This window comes from Prionailurus bengalensis, chromosome A2, assembly GCF_016509475.1.
Source record: "Prionailurus bengalensis isolate Pbe53 chromosome A2, Fcat_Pben_1.1_paternal_pri, whole genome shotgun sequence".
NCBI classification, from domain to species: Eukaryota; Metazoa; Chordata; class Mammalia; order Carnivora; family Felidae; genus Prionailurus; species Prionailurus bengalensis.
The window spans coordinates 94,966,048-94,987,683 of NC_057348.1; the positions used below are offsets into that span (position 1 = coordinate 94,966,048).

The window sequence follows — 21,636 nt, forward strand, 5'->3', positions numbered from 1 at the left end:
CAAATTGAGGGACATTCTGCAAAAAAACTGATCAGTTATCTTCAAAAATATTGAGGACATAAAATACAAAAAAGACTCAGAAATGTCATAGACTGTCAGAGACTAAGGGGACTTGACAATTAAATGTAATATGGGATCCTGGGTTAGATTATGATACAGAAAAAAGACCTTAATGAAAAACATAAATTTCAAATAAAGTCTGTAGTTTAGTTAGTAGTATTCTTGTTTTGATAATTGTACTATGATTATGAAAACTATTACTATTAGGAGAAGCTGGGTGAAGGGTAGAAAGGAATTCTCTTTACTATTGCAATTTTTCTGTAAATCTAAAATCATTTCAAAATAAAATAAAAACAAGACCTGAGCTAAAACATTCTAAAGTCTATTTTATCTGAGGTAGATGATAAGTTGTTCAGTTTTAAGACTGTGTTAGGCATGCTTGATAAAATTTGATAATTTTTTTAAGTTTATTTATTTATTTTCAGAGAAAGAGTACAAGCAGGGGAGGGGCAGAGGGAGAGAGAAAATCCCAAGCAGGCTCTGCGCTGCCAGTGCAGAGGCTGATGTGGGGCTTGAACCCACGAACCACGAGATCATGACATGAGCCGAAACCGAGTTTGGGATGCTTAAATGACTGAGCCACCGTGCACCCTGATTAATTTTTAAGACTTATTATCAACAGAATGAAAGTAGAGAGAATAAATACCAGACTTGTAAAGAGAAAAACTTTAAGGAGAAACACAGGAGAAAAAGAGGAGAAAAGGAAAAGAGGAACAATAACAATATTCAGTCAGAATTTTTAAAAAGTACTAAAGGAGAGAAAAAGAAATTGGACAGAAAAATATTTAAAAGTAAGTAGAAACAAGTCCAAGCATATTATGATCAAAATAAATGTGAATGGACTAAATAACCAATTCAAAGTCAGATTAAAAACAAACGAACAAACAAAAAACCTAAGTGCTATTTATGAACCATGACTCTAAAGCATAAGATCATAAAAAAGTTGAAATTAAAAGGAGGAACATGACAAAGGTGGCACTAAGATCACTATAGAAAGTATGCCTTTTGATTCTGGGTCAACTGGGAATTCATATAGAAAGAAAAAGATATTTGACTCCTATCTTGCCATCCACAAAAATCAATTTTAGGTGGATTATAGATTTAAATGTGAAAAATAAAACAGTGAGATTTCAAGTATATGAAATTGGAAGATGTCTTCATGACATTAGGATAGAGAATGAATTCTTTTTTAAAATATATTTTTAAGTTTATTTATTTATTTTGAGAAAGAGAGTGCACATAGGGGAGGGGCGGGGGGGGGGGGGTAGAGAGAGACAATCTTAAACAGATTCCGCACTGCCAGCATGGAGCCCAATGTGGGGCCTGAACCCACGAACCTTGAGATCATGATCTGAGCTGAAACCAAGAGTCGGATGCTTAACCAACTGAGGCACCCAGGTGCCCCAAGGATAGAGAATGAATTCTTAAGTGGATGCAAAAAGCATAGTTTTTAATAGTAACATATTAGAAATGACATAAATGTCCATTATAGGAGGCATATTAAATAAATTATTTTATATCATGCATAGAACTAATTTCAGTAGAGCCTTAACCACACCAGGCCAGACTGTGATTTAATCAATATATTTTTGGCTTTTGTTTAACTTAGTGCTAAAGATTATTAAAATTATCTGTGTCCAAATCATCTCCACTCAAAGTTTCTCAAAATGTATGGCCTTTGGCTTTAACTTTAACCATGGCTAAGTCCAAGTATTTGGGTTTATGATTTTCTATTTCCACAATGTGTTTTGTAGTGTTTTAATTTTATGGTTTTTGTTTTTTGTGACTTGAAAAAGTCTTCTATATTTACTTCTGTATCATACGAGAACATGATCCCCTCAAATTCAAAGTCTGAATTTGTAAACTTGAGGAAAGTTTAACAGTTTATTTACAAAGGTATGGGTAGAGTGTAGGGAAATCACAGAGGAGAGTGTTGTATCCTAGAGCTAGTACAGTAAGCCCCACTGATACTCCTAAGCCTGAAGTGGAAGTGAGAGAGAACCCAGACAGTACACTGTGGACAAAGGCCACCTAACTGGAGCTTGGGCCCTGGTGAATGAACACAGCCTGCAGCAATGCTATAACAAAGAGAGCCAGGGGAATAAATCCTCATTCTCATTCTCCTCCATTCTTAGCTTCTGCTGCAGCTCCCTGTTGGCTAAACTAATAGGGAAGCCAGAGAGCATGAGGGACCCTTGATGAAGTCCCTACAGTTTAGCCCTTTGGGGCACAAAGCAGAATCAGAGAATAGAGATTACAAAAATGGCCACAAGTTTTTCCAATGTCTGTATGTGTACCAAGAAGTAGAGTCTATTTCCTCATCTCTTTTTTTTTTTTTTAATTTTTTTTTCAACCTTTATTTATTTTGGGGACAGAGAGAGACAGAGCATGAACGGGGGAGGGGCAGAGAGAGAGGGAGACACAGAATCGGAAGCAGGCTCCAGGCTCCGAGCCATCAGCCCAGAGCCTGACGCGGGGCTCGAACTCACAGACCGCGAGATCGTGACCTGGCTGAAGTCGGACGCCCAACCGACTGCGCCACCTAGGCGCCCCATATTTCCTCATCTCTTGAATCTCATGTTGGCCATGTGACTGATTTTGGTCAATGGGGCATTAGCAACCAAGATACAGACAGAACTTTGAAAAGCACTCAGACACTGGGAGACTGACTGTCCTCTCACAGTTTTTGAGACCCCTACCATCTATGCTGTGTGAAGAAGTCTGGATAGCTTACTGGATGATGAGAGACAGTTGGCTACTGACTCCAGCCTTCAGCCAGCCAACACTCAGAAGCAGAGTGATCTAGGTGACAGACAGCTGACCACAAATGCATGAGTGAGCCTAGCCACCAATATCAGAAGAATTGTCTAACTGAGCCAACCCCAAATGGCTTACAGAATCGTGAGCTTAAAGTGTTTCCTATGCAGCAAAGACTAACAGATGATGTAAGTGGTAAATGGTATATATCCAGCACAATTTTTAAAAAAAAATTATGCTTTGTCTCTCACAGTTAGTTCTTTAATCCATTTGGAAATTATTTTGCATATGCTGTAAGGAAGGGATCTAATTTAATTTTTCAATATATTCAATAGTAAATTCTTTCTTCACTGATTTCTAATGCTGCCTCAGTCATATGTGTAGAGCTGTTTCTGACTTTCAGTTCTATTCCTTTTATATATTTGCCTAAGTTTGCATCAAAGCACATGTTTTAATGATTATAACTTTATAATAAATCTTGGTACCTGGTAGAGATAGTCCTCTTCCCTTATCCTTTTTCTTCAAAACTATGGTGGTTATTCTCAATCCTTTACATACCCAGATCAATGTCAGGGTCCAAGTTCCACAAAATATCTTGCTTGTATTTCAATAAGAATTGGATTAAATTTGTGAACTAATTTGGGAGAGAAGTGATACATTTATGATATTGATTCTTCCTATTTAATAACATGGTATATCTCTTTTGCTATTAGGAATGATATCTGATTTCTATGTCTTTTTTTAGTTTTTTAAATATTGGTATATAGGAACACTAATGGTTTTTGTTTGTTGATCTTGTCTTCAGTAATATGACTGGGCTTTATACATCCTCCTAGATTTTTTTATAAGGACAGTGTCATAAACATTGGCAGTATTTGTTTCTTCTTATCCAATTCTCTGACTCATGTATTGTCTTAGTGCATTTTTCAAGCCCTTCAGTAAGTACAATGTGGAATAGGGGGAATGATAGCAGCTATCTTTGTCTTATATTTTTAATCTGCTAATGTGGTATATTACATTAATAGATTTGCTTTATTGAACATCTGGCATTCGGAGGGTAAATCAAACTTGGTCATGATACATTGCTTTTTAATTCACTTCTGAATTACATGTAACATTTACTCAGAGTTTTTATGCCTATATTATTAGCAATTTTGTTGATAATTTTACTTTTTTGTAATGTTCTTATCCAGTTTTGTTGTCAAGGTTAACCTCATAAAGTAAGCTAATTATCTATTTGTTGAAGCATTTTATGTTATAGGGATAATCTGTTCCCTAAAAGTTCTGTAATTTTTTTAATTTTTTAACATTTTTTATTTTATTTTTTGAGAGAGACAGAACACAAGCAGGGAAGGGGCAGAGAGAGAGGGAGGCACAGAATCCCATGCTGGCTCTAGGCTCTGAGCTGTCAGCATACAGCCCAATGCGGGGCTTGAACTCATGAATTGAGAGATAATGACCTGAGCTGAAGTTGGATGCTTAACCGACTGAGCCACAAAGGTACCCCTGTAAAAATTTTTTTTGATCTCTTACTTATTATATGTGATGGTTACTGGTTTGTCCAAGTTTTCTTTTTCTTCTCAAGACGTGGTGAAGTAACTACCTTCTCCTGGCTTCATATTTCTATATAGAGGAAACTCCATCTGTGTAATGCCCTTGGCCTTGAACCTCATCTCCAGAATATCTCCTTTACAGAGAACACTTGAATAACTGATGACCTCAGCTCCTTCTGGGTTCCCTCCAGGTCTTTCTGCCTACAAGATATGTGTTCTAGGGGGCGCCTGGGTGGCGCAGTCGGTTAAGCGTCCGACTTCAGCCAGGTCACGATCTCGCGGTCCGTGAGTTCGAGCCCCGCGTCAGGCTCTGGGCTGATGGCTCGGAGCCTGGAGCCTGTTTCCGATTCTGTGTCTCCCTCTCTCTCTGCCCCTCCCCCGTTCATGCTCTGTCTCTCTCTGTCCCAAAAATAAATCAAAAACGTTGAAAAAAAAATTAAAAAAAAAAAAAGATATGTGTTCTAGTCAGCTGGCTTGCATAGAATAAAAAAGGGTTGAATACCTGTTAAGGGAGCCAAGATTGTCCATCTGTGTGATGACAAAGTAATTATGTCAAAATTGGGGGGGAACTGGGATACCTGGGTGGCTCAGTTGGTTGAGCATCCAACTTCAGCTCAGGTCATGATCTCACAGTTCATGAGTTCAAGCCCACATTGGGGTTTCTCTGATTCTGGAGAAATTAAGTCTCTGGGGTGTTAAGGGTCCATGGTTTATGGCTGTAGAGTTTTGACCTCGACATTTTGCAGCAGCCCAGATTGTGCATTTGACTTTTGTGGGATGGCTTTTTCAGGTGGCTGTAGCCCTAGGGCTTTCTTTGTAAGTGTGGCATACATGGGATTGTGATCTTGATGGGTTACCACAGTTCACGGTAGTTTTTTCCCCAGGTGTATGGTTGTGTTTCTGCAAAAGGGTTGTTTTTATTTTTTTAATTGTGGTAAAATATATGTAAAGTTTATCATTTTAATTATTTTAAAGTGTGTAGTTAGTAGCATTCGGTACATTCACATTGCTGTGTAACAAAAGAGCGTAAGATGAAACACTTAACTACACAAGGGCTGCTCTGGTCTTTGTGTTAGATACCTACAAATTAATGGTGAATGCTGCATCCAGTTTGGACTGGTAATAGAGGAGAAATAGAGTCAGAGATGAGATCGCTTATTCTATTGGCCCAAACTAGGTCAAATGCCCAATCTTGTATCAATGACTGTGGCCAGGAGTCAGAGTAATATTATTTTAGATAGTATGGCTCACCCCCGTAGCCAGGGTTAGCATTTGCCTACCCCAAATATCATAGAGGAAATGTGTGTGTGTGTGTGTGTGTGTGTGCACGCATGCGTGCTCAGGGAGATAGAGCAGCCCAAACCCAAAGGAAGAACAGATGCTGAAGAAGCAACTATGATGTTTTCTATAAATGCTTCCTAGAGATAACCAGTGGTAATATCATAAATACTACTATTGTTTTTTGTTTTTTGTTTTTTACAAAATTGAGACCTTACTATATAGCATCATTGTCTACTATGGTAGCAGTAGCTACACGTGGCTATTTCAATTTAAATTAAAGAAAATTATAATTTAGCTTCTCAGTCACACTAGCCACATTTCAAGTGCGTAACAGCCAAATGTGCCTAGTGACCACCTTACTGAACAGTGCAGATATTGAACATTATCATCATCACAGGATATATACATTGTAGTTAACATACTGTGATTTGAAATAAAATATTTGAAAAGCATTATCTTTCCTGCCTGCCAAATTCTGTTCTCGTCTGTGTTATCAATTGTATAACCATTAGCATGTAAATATTTTGAAGGCTGATCCACATAGCAAAATAACATTCTTAAAATCTATAGGAGAGAGTCTTTTTCCCCCTCATTTTCACAAGCACTGAGAGACTCACTTAAAAGTAAATACGGGGGTGCCTAGGTGGCTCTGTGCCTGGTAAGCTTGCTACTCCTGATTTCTGCTGTAGTTCATGAACTTTTGGTTCCTGAGATTGAGCCATCTGTGTGCTGACAGCACTGGAGCCTGCTTGGGATTCTCTCTCTTCCTTTCTCTGGCCCCTCCCCTGCTTATGCACTCTCAAAATAAACAAATAAACATTTCTTTAAAAAAGAGTAAATACTGCCAACCTAATAGGCGAAAACAGATCCCAACTCTGTTTTCATAAATACTAGCCAAGTTGGACAATTCTATGTAATTTGTTACCTATTTGAAAGACCTGGACACTAACCGCAGGACGTTTTAATATCTTGCAGCATTAACAAATTGTTTCCTGGAGTGTGGAATAAAGGCCCCTCAACAGAGGCTAAAGCAATGTGAGACAGGACTCACACATGCCAGAGGTGGGTATCCCTGGGGCATGAAGAGGGAGGACATAAAGAGCTGTAGGTGTTGAGGGGAAATGGGAGAAGAAAACTTGGTTTTGGATTTGAGGATGGTGGCCTAAATAAGTCACAGCTCTTTGCTTCACCTGGAGCCTCTCAGCGGCTGCGACTCAAGTCGCAGACAGGGCAGGGATGCGGGCAGGGAAGCATCCAGCAACTCGGGCGATAGCGGAGACCTGCTGTCCCGCACTGAAGCCACCCTGTGCCCCCAGCGTCTCGGATCCGCCGCGCCCCTGCGCGTTTCTGAGCTGGCCTGGGTCACACTACGACACCGGCGGGGAGGCCGGGGTCTCCGTTCAGTTCTCCTAGAGGGACGCGCGCCAGCGGCCACGTTTAGGTTAGAGAACTCTAGGTGCTTCTACCGAGCATTGTTTTCCTAACTGCGAAGTGAACAGCAGGCTACAGAGCCAGGTGAAAATGGCACTTAGTGACGTGGAAGACCCAGTCTATCACTGTTCGCTCAAACCGCCTCACGGAATCTCTTTTGGTCTCAGCAACCCATCTGGCCATTCTTCCACCCCAGCTGGGGTCCCAAACCACGAACCAGGCTGAAGGTGCGCTGCCAGGGCCCAGGAATAACTGAGCTTGCTCATCTCGTGAGGTGACGACTGCACCACTGTTTAAAGGGATCGCCGACATCCCAAGGGTTTGGAGATTTGCAGGCGGGTCTGCCTTTGCAGTTCCAAGGAAGGATACTGGGAAGAGAGTGTGGACACAGGACAGGGGGCTGCTATTTGAGAAGGTTCCAGGAGTGACTGTGACCTGCCTTCTCCTTTCATCTAAACGAGAAAGGTTGAGGTTACAAGACTGATTTGGTTCTAGACTAGTATAACCAAACCATGGCATTTATCAGAAAAAAATATAGGAAGTTTTTGTAGTCATAAATATGAGATGTAATTGAAAAACCTGATATTAAGTTTTTAGAAAAAAGAAATAGAAAACTTAAAAATGATCTTGTTTGGTTTACTAATACAAATATTTAAAATATAACAAAACTGAACCAATGAGTTTTACTACAACTGAATAAAGTATTCTAAAAACATCGCTTGAATTCATTCATATCTTTTCATGAACACTATCACATCCCTATTTCAAGGTGGTGTTTAAAATTTTCTTAGAGTACTAAATTAACAGAAAATCTCCAATGCATATTATCCATAGACTCACGTCAAACGCTCTCCTTTCATTTGCAGAGGCCTTTGCAGAGTAGGGCACTCCACCTTGGTGAAGAGTCACCGTTCTCCTGGTTACCAGGGTGGTTGACCTATCACTTTCCCCAGCCCTTTTCCATAGCTTGCAACAGTTCAAATTGTTTTAGTGTATGGATCTCCCAGGCCCTCTGTCACCGCCAAATTCCAATTTGAAATTTGAAGTTGAAAAATGAATGCAATTAGCTTCTTAGAATATATGGAAAGCATTGAGGTTCCCTTTTCTATAATTCTACATGTGTAGCCTTTTAGTATCCTGTTTTGTGGATTTAATTGGCAAGTTGTCATCTGCTTAAAGTTAAGAACTTTGTGACTAATTGGAAATACGTATAATTTGCTTGTGTTCCAGAAGTCTATATTTTGTCTTTTTTAAAACTGAGATATAATTGACATATAACATTAGTTTCTGGTGTACAAAATAGTGATTTGATATTTGCATATGTTGCAAAATGATCACCACAGTAAGTCTAGTTAACATCCAACACCATACAGTTACAAAAACTTTTTTCCTATGAACTTTTAAGATCTACTCTTTTAGCAAATTTCAAATATACAGTAGTATTAACTATAATCACCATGATGTATATTCCCATGACTTAATTCATAACTGGAATTTTGTCCCTTTTGGACTTCTTTCACCCATTTCACCCACCCCTTACCCCCTGCCTCTGGCAACCACCAATCTGTTTTCCCTATGAGCTTGCTTTTGTTTTTGTTGTTTTAGATTCCACGTATAAGTGAGATCATATGGTATTTGTGTTTCTCCATCTGACTTACTTCACTTAGTATAATGCTCTCAAGGTCCATCCGTGTTGTTGGTAATGGCAATATTCCCTTTTTACGGCTGAATAATATCCCATTGTATAAATATATAAGTATGGCACTTTTTAAAACCCATTCATTCATTCATTGATGGACAGTTAGGTTGTTGTTATGTCTTAGCTATTGTAAATAATACTACAGGGAACATGGGGGTACATGTATTTTTTTTTTTGAGTTAGTGTTTCCATTTCCTTTGGATAAATACCCAGAAGTGCAATTGCCAGATCATATGGCAGTTCTATTTGTAATTTTTTGAGGAAACTCCATACTGTTTTCCATAGTGGCTGTACCAGTTTACATTTCCACCAGTAGTGCACAAGCATTTCCATTTCTCCACACCTTTGCCAACACTTTTTTTTTAATTTTTAATTCTATTTTAGAGAGCACAAGAGGCGGAGAGGGTCAGAGAGAGAGACGGACTCATAAGCAGGATCCACGCTCAGTGTGGAACCCAACGCAGGGCTCAATCCCACAACCCTGGGATCATGACCTGAGCTGAAATCAAGTCAGTTGCTCAACTGACTGAGCCACCTAGGTGCCCCATTTTCTTTTTGATACTAGCCATTCTAACAGGTGTGAGGTGATATCTCATTGTGATTTTGATTTGCATTTCCCTGATGATGAGTGATGTTGAGTACTTTTTCATATGCCTGTTGGCCATCTGTATATCTTTGGGAAAATGTCCATTCAGGGGCCCCTGGATGGTCAGTCGGTTAGGTGTCTGACTTCAGCTCAGGTCATGATCTCACGGTTCGTGGGTTGGAGCCCTGCGTTGGGCTCTGCACTGACAGCTCAGAGTCTGGAGCCTGCTTCAGATTCTGTGTCTCCCTCTCTCTCTCTCTGCTCTCTTTCAAAAATAAATAAATAAACTTAAAAAAAATGTCTCTTCAGATCGTCTGCCCATTTTTAAATTTTTTTTTTTTTTTTTTTGCTATTGAGTTGTATGAGTTCTTTACATACCTTGGGTATTAACCCCCTTATAGATATATAACTTGCAAATATCTATTGGTTGCCTTTTCATTTTGTTGATGGTTTCCTTTGCTGTGAAGTTTTTAATTTGATGTAGTCCCATATTTACTTATTTTTTGCTGCCTTTGCTTTTGGTGTCAAATCCAAAAACTCCTCACTAAGACCGATGGCAAGGAGCTTACCCCCCTATAATTTCTATTTAGGAGTTTTATGGTTTTGGGTCTTATATTCAAATAATTAATCCATTTTATGTTAATTTTTGTGCATACTGTTAAGACAGTGGTCCAGTTTCCCCAGCCCCATTTATTGAAGAGACTGTCCTTTTCCCATTGTATATGATTGACTCCTTTGTTGTAAATTAATTGGCCAAATATGTGTGGCTTTATTTCTGGGTTCTCTATTATATTCCACTGCTTTTAACTAATACTGTTGGAAATACATATGATTTGATGGTGTTCCAGAAGTCTGTATTTTTTGCTTTTTCAATCAAGGCATTAAAAGCTGCTGCTTATTATACTTACTTTCCTTACTCAGCATAAAGCAGAAGTGAAAAAAGCTTCTTAATTTTAATATGTCTATTTGTATTACCTTTGGTCTTTGGAATACAGGTAGTTTTCTTATTATTTTTTTTTTCATTCCCTTTCTTTTAGGGAGTTTATGAAGTTTCTGACTTGTGATTTAAACTCCACATTAAAAAGCAAATTAGATTTTCTTTACCTAGAACTGTCTCAAAGTTTATTCATAACTAGAAAATAAGTTTCAAAAACATTTTGTCATGCTCTCATCAGAGTGTTTATTTAATCCATCTTGGAATTGTAAATGTGAATGATATATTTTACCATTTTTTTCAATGACTGATTATGACTTAAGAAGGGAAACTTAATAACTTGATAGCAGTTAGTAAAGCCCTATTTTTAAACTGTTATGTAACATAAGATATGTGGTCCATATATTTTCAAATAGTAAATGATTTATCAAGTTAGTCAAAGTTCAGATAATATTAATTAAAATCCAACTTTTAACTATATACACTTAATTACTTGTGAGTGAAATAGTTGAAATAAATTAAAAACCCATACTAGCTTTTCTTCCTCCTAGTGGTTGTGTGTACAAAACTATTCCAACATTAACTGGAAGCAAACAATTTAGAAAGGAAAAATAGCACACATTTGACTTAAGTGAAATTTTTTTATCCATTTTTCTGTCTGCAGATGACTTATCCTTTCATGGCCTCACTGGTATATATTCAATAAATACAAACACAAAGTATAATCAACATCTGTAAAATGTAACTGGGAAGGCGTGTTATTAAAACATCACAGAGCACATTCCAAAAGTCAACAAATGATTTGCTAATTACTGGTGTGGGATTTATACTTGTGTTATTTGCTCATACAATTGAGTTGATGACATAATTTTATGATTTCTAACTAAAGCTTTTAGTATGCTCTGGCGGAGACTTCCTTTAAAAACAATTGCTTTGGATATGCATTATTTTTAACTCTACAATTTTCATTTTTACCGTCCTGTTGGAAAACTATTATTTTTTTCCCCTCGTTGAATTGGAGCACATACAGTCTACTCTCTAAGCAAGCAGGAGAAATTATACCAGTAAAGCACTGCAAATGAGAAAGTGAGGTCAGTGGGCTCATCCTTTGAGTGTCCTCAATGTGGGGTCAATTCAAAGGGGGTAAATATTTTCCAGACTGTTTTACCAAAAGATTAAACCAATTTTTAGTAGCAACCAGAAATATTCTTGTATGTTGTCTCAGTCCTGTGCCAACATTGATTTTTATTAATGTAATTAGTTATTTCATAGAATTTAAATAATTTAACAAGATTTTGCATTTTTATTAACAAAGTTTTATATTTCCCCATATTTTATTTATTTTTGAGAGAGAGAATTTAGGGGAGGGGCAGACAGAGAGGAAGAGAGAGACTCCCAAGCATGTTCCACACTGCAAGTGCAGAGCCTGGTGCAGGGCTCAAACCCACGAACCGTGAGATCATGACCTGAGCCAAAATCAAGAGTCAGATGCTTAACCAACTGAGCTACCTAGGTAGGTGTTCCCCCCATAATTTAAAGTTGTCTGCATTTCCGAACATATAGTCTCTCTGTTAACCTCTGACTACTCCCTACTGGAATGTGAATACTGACATTTCTACTAAATTTTTATATATTTTTGGTAAATTTTCAACATTTACATAACAAGTTATGATCTTTTATTTTTTTTCAATTTTTTTTAAGTTTATTTATTTGGGGAGAGAGCACAAGTGGGTGAGGGACAGAGAGGAGAGACAATCCCAAGCAGGTTCCACTCCATCAACACAGCCCATTGTGGAACTCGAACTCACAAACTGTGAGATCATGACCTGAGCCAAGATCAACAGTCAGACGCTTAACTGACTGCACCACCCAGGCACCCATGATCTTTTCTCATATGTGCTTTTAAAATTTATGTGTAGTAAAATTTCCTATTTTGATGTACAATTTCATGAGATGTGACAAAGATATACTATTCGTCAATCAGTCAAAATATAGAACAGTTTTTTTACTTCCCCAAATTCCCTCATGCTCCCCCTTTATAGTCCCACATCTCCTCACTCCCATTCTAATCCTCTGATGATTACTAATTGTTTTCTGACTTCATTACAGTTTTGCCTCTCCCAGAATGTCATACAAATGGAATGTTACAATTTGTAACTTTTTGAGTCTGGCTTCTTTCAGTTAGTATTTGAAATTCATCCATATTGTTCATGAATTGTTTATTCTTTTTTGTTGCTGAGTAGTATTTGATATGGATGTATCTGAGTTTGTTTCATTCACCATCAAAGGATATTTGGGTTGTTTCCAATTTGGGGCAGTTATCAATTGTTATATCTCATATGAATTGTGAAAAAAAATTGAAAGTGTAACGTATATACATCTGATTACAGATTTTTGTGTGAATATAAGTTTTTGTTTCTTTGATAAATTTCTAGGAGTGGAATGACTTGGTTCTACAGTAGGTGTTTTTTTTTAACTTGGAAACTACCAAACTCTTCCAAAATGGTTTCACCAGTTTGCATTCCTGTTAGCCAGGTATGAGATTCGGTTGCTCTAAATTCCTTTATTCTTTTTCTTTCCTTTGTATTGTGTACATTTAAAAGGCATTTTATTCTATTAAAAAAATACTTTTAAACATTTATTCACTTTTTTGAGAGCCAGAGAGAAAGCGTGAGTGGGGAAGGGGCAGAGAGAGAGGGAGACACAGAATCTGAAGCAGACTCCAGGCTCTGAGCTGTCAGCACAGAGCCTGATGCGGGGCTCAAACTCACGAACCACAAGATCATGAACTGAGCTGAAGTCAGCCACTTAACCAACTAAGTCACCCAGGTGCCCCTAAAAGGCATTTTAGACATCTCTTATCTCTTATGATATCCATAAATGAATGTGCTCTGCCACTAAAATATACTAGTCTCTTTTTCTCTGTTGACATTTAGATTTAATATTTAATTTTTGGCCATATGAAATTTATTGAATACAAACTATGCAGGATGGTACCAAGCTATTTTTTTTTTTTTCGCATACTGATGTCCATTTGCCTAATGAGATGCTTTGGAGCTGCTCTACCTTTGCCCGTTTCTCAGTGGAACTCAATACATTTCGCCAAATGATTTCCATTCCTTATATTAGGCAGTATGATACCATTTTCCAGTTGCCCAGGACAGAAAGACGAGATTTATGACTCTTATTTCCCAAACCCAAAAGGTCACTGGGTTTTGTCAAAACATGAATCCACTTCTCCCCACTGTCTTATACTTTCTCACTCAGACCCCTTTTAGCCCTTCTGTACACTGGCCCAGGGTGATCTTGTAACACACCAATCTAAGTTAGTCAAGTCCCAAAGGCTCCAATGGCCCCTCATTAGCAGGGAACACAACATCCTTCAAGATATAGTCGCTTTTTTTTTTTTTAAACCTCTTCATCTCCCTCTCCTTTACCTGACAAATGTCTGAATACAGAAGCCAGACTGCCAAATTTTGAATTCTGACTCTAGGATGGTTTTTGGCCTTAGACAAGTAACATAACCTCTCCATATACAATTGTCTTCAAAGTTATACAATATATGAAAGTGAAAATATTTACAACACTGTTAGTAAGTTTGACTCCTAAGCTTTTTAGAAGAAAACAAATATCTTGTTATGTTTTTATTATAATCTTACACCACGGTCCTGGTTCATTAATACCCTGAGGCAGACTGCCTAGATATGAATCTGAGCTCCACCGCTTAATATTCTCTTTGGCAAAAGCTACTTAACTTTCTGTTTCTTCATCTGTAAAATGGTAATAACAGTATCTGCTTCAGAGTGACTATTGTAAGGGTTACATTAATTAATATATCTAAAACAACTGCAAGGCACATAGTAGGCACATTTTAAGTATTAGCTATTGTTATTATTTAACTAATGGGTATGACCCTAATTTCCCATCCATGGTTGGTGCCCTTCCAGCAAATCCTGAATAACCAGTGCTTCCTTCTAACATAGAAATTGGTACAATGTATTGCAATTACCTTTCTCACACTCTAAGAAGTCTGAAATATATTTCATTTACCTCCAGGCCACAGGCCTCTAAGAACTCCTAGCACTTACCCTTCTTTTGCTTTAGGGCCTTTTCGGTCTGCCTACCTCTGCATTGACATTATGAATACAAACTTTAAATGAGAATCATACCATCACAAGTGGATTTTTGCTGAGAAAGTATTTTTTGCATGGACTCAAGTCACTTTAATTCCTTCATCAGTTTTCTACACAGCAAAAACAATTTATATTTTTTCCATTTTCATTTTACTAAAATTATTTTCATTGGAAGTATTTTTTACTGAATAAGTTATAAAGCAAGGAATTGATTCATCAAACAGTTTTTGCATATATCAAATTCTTCTAATTACATTTTTTGCTATTGGGTTCCTCAGGATCAAATTTTATTTTATTTTTTCATTTATTTTAAGTGTATTATTTATTTTGAGAGAGAGCAGGGAAGGGGCAGAGAGAGAGAGAGAGAGGAAGAGAGAGAATCCCAAGCAGGCTCGGCTCTGTCAGCATAAGCCTAATGCAGGGCTTGATCCTTCGACTGTGAGATCATGAACTGAGTTGAAACCAAGAGTCAGTCGCTTAACCAACTGAGCCACCCCGGCACCCTTCAAATTAAATTTTAAATTTTATTGAAGCAATTTATCCATTAAATTTGGTCAAGAACCGTGGGCCCCTGGGTGGCTCAGTCGGTTGAGTGTCTGACTCTTGATTTCAGCTCAGGTCATAATCTCATGGTTCATGAGACTGAGCCCCACGTTAGGCTCCAAGATGACAGAGCATAGCCTGTTTGGGATTCTCTCTCTCTCTCCACCCTCTTTTCTATCTGCCCCTCCCCAACTTGTGCTCGCTTTCTCTTTCTCTCTCAAAAGAAATAAACTTAAAAAAAAAAACAAAAACCTGTGGCCAGTTTTACTTTTTTACATATTTCTATCAAGTCTAATTTTTGGGGGTGTCAGTTTTGGTAACTTTAAATCTTACAAGATGTAACGTTCTTTGCCAAGTTTTTTTCCTAATATATTTATCATGTGCAATGTTAACTGTTCTGGTTTTATTTCTACAATGGAAACTCATTTGTTGTGATTTGGATAAACAATTGTTTAAATTTACTTCTTAGCTAAAAATGAGAAAATTGTATCAATTCTCCAGGACCACTCTTCAGGTCAAAACGTCTCATCCCATTTCCCTTCTCCCTCATATGTTTCTGTCACTCCCATCCCTCAGATGCGAGCTTAAGCATCACTTGCTCAGGGGTGCCTCTCCTGATCTCTAAGGCTAGATCAAGTTTCCCTCTTTATGCTTACATAATACACTTATTTTTCTTTCATCACACTTACTAGATTTTATAAATATATATTTCCATGAGTATTTATTGTCTCCCTCATTAAAATTTGTTCCCTAAAGGCAGGGGCTTTGTTTTTCTTGGCAATGGATCCCTGGCACATAAAAGGCACTCAAATTTATTGAAAAATGATGAAAAGGAAAAAGGTGTCTTTTATCCCCAGTGCACATATAATGCCTGGCCAATCCTAGGCACTCATTAAAACCTACTTGCATTTCTCCATTATTGGTTATTTCTGGTTTGTTATGGTCTGACAGACAATGATCAGTTTTTCCTCTCAATACCTTATTTGAAAATTGACTTTTTTTTTTAACGTTTATTTATTTATTTTGAGAGAGAGGGCAAGCACAAGCAGAGGAGGGGCAGAAAGAGGAGAGAGAGAACACTGCCAGCACAGAGCCTGATATGGGGCTTCATCCCATGAACCAAGAGATCACGACCTGAGCTGAAATTAAGAGTCAGACACTTAGCTGACTGAGTCACCCAGGTACCCCTGAAAATTGACTTTCTAATGCTATATATTTTTAAGCCTTTAATAGCCATGCTATGTTAATAGTCTTTCCTTCCCTTCTCTACAAGGCTGCATTACTGTGTAACTCCAGGAGGGTACACTGTATTCTATGGGGCAGGGAGTTGTTTGATGTAGTAGCATTGCATCCTCACCTCCCTCTGTGAAAGGAAAAGCATTCAGCTAACTCCTAGTTAAAGTTGGTTATAAGAGTTCTAAACCCTAGCTGTATATCAAAATCACACTGGATACTTTACCAACAGAAATCCTTGAACCCCACCCTAGATTTATTGAGTCATAATGTATTGAAACTTCTCACGTGACTGCAGTGCCAGGATTAGGAAACCACTGGGTTGGAGCACAGGATAAGTGTGGGAAAAGTGGTTACACATTAATTTGGATAGGAACATTAGTGACCATGTAATTAAGGGCCCTGCATTCAATACTGAGGACATAGAATTTAATTGTAATGTAGTAAGGAACCATGAAAAGCTTTCAGAGGGTAATGAAATGATCAGATCCATAAGAAAGGTGAACTTGGCACCAGTGTGGCAGATAAGTGGGCAGAGTGTACAGCCTCAGCCAGGGGAGGCAAGGGAGGAAGTAACACCAAACCTAGGAACAGGTGGGAAGGACTTTAACTAAGGCGGATGCAGGGCAACTAGAGAGGAAGGAAACGGGAAAGGACTCATAAGAAATTTGACAAGATTTGATAAGTGGAATGTCGAGGGTAATAAAGGGGAGAGAAGTTGAAGACCACTCCAAGATTTCCAGGATAAGCAACTGGCTGCAATTTGATGGTGCCACTAACCAAACAGAATACAAGTGGAAGGACAGAATTGAGCAAGTAAACAAATACGGTTTCCAGCTGTGATGAAATAGACGTTCTTTTTGTAGGCCATTTAGGTGGAGCTAGAACAGCAAGAAATTGGAAATTAAGATCCAGAGTTCAGAAGAGAATCTGAGGCTGAAATATTAGGTTTGGGAGTCAACAGTTGAGGCCACTGGAAGGTATGAAACTGAACAGAGCACTGTCTATGTAGAATCAAAAGTATTTAGCATAGAATTAGAGATAAAGCAGGCTTTTTCATTCAATTTACTTAATCATATATAATTTTAATAAGGCTCAGACAGAGCACCATTAGAAATAAACAGAAATTAATGTGAAGGTTAAATTCTGATATATAAAGCTTATCTGCAATCTTTAGGACAGCTTCAAATATGACTATTGTATCTCTGAACTTACCTACAACATATCAGTCTAGGGGCGCCTGGGTGGCCCATCAGTTGAGTGTCTGACTTCAGCTCAGGTCATGATCTCATGGTTCAGTTCATATGTTCAAGCCCTGCATTGGGCCCTGTGCAGACATCTCAGAGCCTGGAGCCTGCTTCGAATTCTGTCTCTCTCTCTCTCTCTGCCCCTCCCCTGCTTGCACTTTGTCTCTCTCTCAAAAATGAACATCAAAAAATTAAAAAAAAAATTTAAGAACATATCCATCTACTGGCTCGGAAAGACCAGTTTCTAAGGTTATTAAATAGCATCATAATTCAGTTAGCTCCTCATCTATGATATCAGTACTCCCCTAAATGAAACAGATATTTGGTGATCTACTTTGACAAAGGCAATATAATTCATCAGGCTAAATCATAAAAATACAACATGTACATAATAAATGCAACTACTGATATCCAGAGACTGTCACTTACTCTGTGTGTCTATGTATGAGTGTACTTATGTGCCAGACACTTTTGTGTAATTTACTTTAATAATCCAAATTCATTACTGCATCTGGAATCATTTCAACAGAAAAAAACCCCAAAACTTAAGATTCCTAGGCCCTGTTACTTCTAGAGAGTGAATGAACTTGTATATACTGAGTCCCAGCAATCTTTGTTTAAAGAAGCATCAGGTTAATTTTGATGCAGGGGATTCAAGAACTATACTTTGAGAAATACTAGCTTATACTAGTTACACATTTTAACTAAGAATTTTAAAAACATACTGAGAGATGTTCATAGATTACAGAAAAATGTTTGAAATAACAGTGTTATATGGTTTAAGTAGAAAATATATTTTCTTTATTCAAATATGTTGAGTTTCAGTATATTCTGAAATGACACACAAAGTTATACCAAAGCTATATTTTAATTTCATTACATCCCACTCCAAATTCTTTACCATTTACCAAAAATAACTTTTTATAAAGCTTACTATTTTGTCCAATATTATACAGATGATCAATCTACATATTTTTATGTGTTTCTCTCAAAAATTAGAATAGCTTATGAGGATATTATACAAAACTAATTGGTATATTACACACCAAACGTAAGTACAGATTCTGTACAATGTAGTAGTATACATTCATATATTACAAGAGACTAAGTGCCTTGTTAAAAGTGATAGTTTAAGAAATCTTTCATGGAAAAAATCTGCATTACAAAATGTGGTAGTTTAAGTATCAGCTGCTTTCCTCTCATGAATTTCTTTCGGTGGGCATTAACTGTCCATTTAGCTTCATTAATAGTTTTACCACAAGGCCAGCCTATAAAGTAAAATATATGTCAACAGTAAATGTGAAACATGTAAGGATGTGTAAATGACATACATGGCAGCGAGCAGTTCCCTATCTATCTGAAAAGAAACTTTCTTATTAGAGGAAGTTTATCAAGAATAGAGGGGGTACTAAGGCTCTGAAGGGATGCAACTAGTGGCTCAGATAGAATACTTATCAAGAGGGAAGGATTACCTGACAGACACCTGGATAAAAGAGATAGGGAATACTAACTAGAATTAAAAGAAATGCCAGAAAACAGAGTTTCATTGTTATAAAACTAAATAAATTATTCAGATAAGTTTCTGGCTTATTTGCTTAGGAAAGGCCTGCCTTTTATCCTTGGTCTTAAATATCTTAATTTCACATAATATCAAAGGTTTTCCTTGAAGTAAAATGGATTGTCACTTAAAAAAAAGAATCTTTACTAATACAATAGTTCATTATTAGAAGTCCAGAGCAACTGATAAGTACTTACCTGTTTTGTGTGTACTATAAAGCTCATTTTATTTTCCATACTATGGATCTGAAAACATGCATCAGCATCTCCCAATTGCCACATAAAACAACCATACTTAAGACTGATGAGTAAAGCCTGCAACGTAATTAGAAATGGTTATATTGAAATGTATGTTAAAAACAACACCTATCTTCTCTTACTATCTACAATGATCTAGTCATGTCCAAACATAATGGTTTTGAATGTTACAATAAATTGTATTCAAAGTTCCCTCAATAACCTTACAGAGCCTCAAGTGCAGAACCACATAGATGGTAGACTCTTAGGAGACTGCCTTCAGCAATGGTATCTTTTGTATCACATTGACAAACATTTTAAAGATGCCCATTCTGTGGTATGTATACACATACGTATAAACACACACACACACACAAGAATAATATTCAGCCATCAGAAAGAAGAAAATAATGCCATTTTTAACAACATGGATAGACCTTGAGGGCATTATGTTAAGTGAAATAAGTCAGAAAAAGACTAAACAGGATATCGCTTACGTGTGGAGTCTAAAGAAGCTGAACTCTTAGAAACAGAGAGAAACAGAATGGTGGCTACCAGAGGCTGGGGGACAGCCAACATGAGATGTCGGCCATGAAGTACAAACTTTCAGGTATAAGATGAGTAATTTCTGGGGATCTAATGTACACCATGGTGACTATAGTTAATAATACTATATTATATAGTTCATGTTACTGAGAGAGTAGATCTTAAGTGTTCTCATCACAAAAAGAAAATGGTAATTATGTAACATGGTGGAGGTATTAGCTAATGCTATGGTACTAATCATTTTGCAATACATATCAAATCAACCCATTGTACACCTTAGACTTACACAATGTTATGTCAATTATGTCTCAGTAAAGTTGAGAAGATGCCTATTCTCTCAGTGACTTTCAAGAAAATTAAATGTACAAGTTTTTACTTTCCGCACGTTAAAAAAAAATCCCTTTTACTTTATTCAGTACCTTTTGAATATTCACATAGTACTTTCAGATCTGAAATTTATGTAATGAGGTAACAGGTTGACTTAAGCAATTCCATCTCACTGAAAATAAGTATAGTGATATATTTATGGTAAAAATAAGCATAATTTTAATAATTAATATAGCCTTCATAAATTCATCAAATTATTTAAAACCAGTATTAGAACAACCTATTTCTGGGGTGCCTGGGTGGCTCAGTCAGTTAAGTACCCAGCTCTTGGTTTTGGCTCCGGTCATGATCTCAGAGTTTGTGGCTTCAAGCCCCATGTGGGGCTCGCACTGACAGTGTGGAGCCTGCCTGAAATTCTGTCTCTCTCTGCCCCCCACTCAAAATAAATAAATAAATTTAAAAAAAAAAACTATTAAAAAAAACCCTATTCCTACACTTTCCTAACAAAAAACTTAAATTTAAATAAGCATTTAATATACTTTTTTGATTATTTTAAAATGAATCTCTCCTAGCAACTTGCATTTTATTGCCCTAAAAATATATTATTTATATACACATATACAAAGAAAGTGTTTGTGCATCCTTCAAAATACACGTTTAAAAACATTTGCTTTCAGGGGCACTTGGGTGGCTCAGTTGGATAAGCGTCAGACTTGAGCTCAGGTTTGTGAGTTTGAACCCTGGCATCGGGTTTGATGCTGTCAGCGCAGAACCTGCTTTGATCTTCTGTCCCCATCTCTCTCTGCCCCTCCCTCCCTCTCTCTCTCTGCTCCTCCCCTGCTCACATTCTTTCTCTCAAAAATAAATAAAGCATAAAAAAATTGCTTTCTATGACTAGCAGTTCTTAAAATGTTGATAAAATGTTTATTTTTATTTATTCTGAGAGAGAGAGAAAGTGCATGCACAAGCAGGGGAGGGGCAGAGAGTGAGAGAGAGAAAGAATCCCAAGCTGGTTGGGTGCTCAGCACAGAGCCTGAGGCGGGGCTTGATCTTACAACCATAAGATCATGACCTGAACTGAAATCCAGAGTAAGATGCTCAAATGACTGAGCCACCCTGGCCCCCTTATTACAGGTAATTAATGTTATGTGAAAAGGATATGGTTTTAGGGCATTTTAAAAAATAATTTTCATACTTCTTGAAGTTTATTTATTAATTATGAGAGAGAGAGAGACAGAGAGCAAGTGTGGGGTGGGGGGCAGAGAAAGGGAGAAGCATAATCCCAAGCAGGCTCTGTGCTGTCAGCGCAGAGCTTGACATGGGGCTTGGACTCACAAACCATGAGATCAGGACCTGAGCCAAAATCAAGAATCTGGTGCTGGGATGCCTAGGTGGCTTGGTCGGTTGAGCATCCAACTTCAGCTCAGGTCATGATCTCGCAGTTCACAAGTCTGAGCTCCTCACGGGGCTCTGTGCTAACAGCTCAGAGCTTGGAACCTGCTTCAGATCCTG

General features: G+C 37.6%; 1 protein-coding gene and 1 long non-coding RNA gene across 6 annotated transcripts in view; one reads left to right on the plus strand and one right to left on the minus strand.

The window, feature by feature from the left end:
- Nucleotides 1-8,356, plus strand: part of LOC122487869 — a 53,417-nt gene extending 45,061 nt beyond the window's left edge. The window contains exons 2-3 of the long non-coding RNA XR_006298492.1: nucleotides 6,627-6,713; nucleotides 7,250-8,356. This is a non-coding gene — a long non-coding RNA (uncharacterized LOC122487869). The remainder of the gene's footprint in view (nucleotides 1-6,626; nucleotides 6,714-7,249) is intronic.
- A 9,876-nt stretch (nucleotides 8,357-18,232) lies between these two features.
- Nucleotides 18,233-21,636, minus strand: part of KRIT1 (KRIT1 ankyrin repeat containing) — a 43,170-nt gene continuing 39,766 nt past the window's right edge. For all 5 annotated transcript variants that reach the window (XM_043588835.1, XM_043588837.1, XM_043588836.1 and 2 more), the window contains 2 exons: nucleotides 19,213-19,329; nucleotides 18,233-18,725 (listed from right to left, as the gene is read on the minus strand). In XM_043588835.1, coding sequence (XP_043444770.1) covers nucleotides 18,657-18,725; nucleotides 19,213-19,329 — 186 coding nt within the window. In that variant the 3' untranslated portion in view covers nucleotides 18,233-18,656. The remainder of the gene's footprint in view (nucleotides 18,726-19,212; nucleotides 19,330-21,636) is intronic.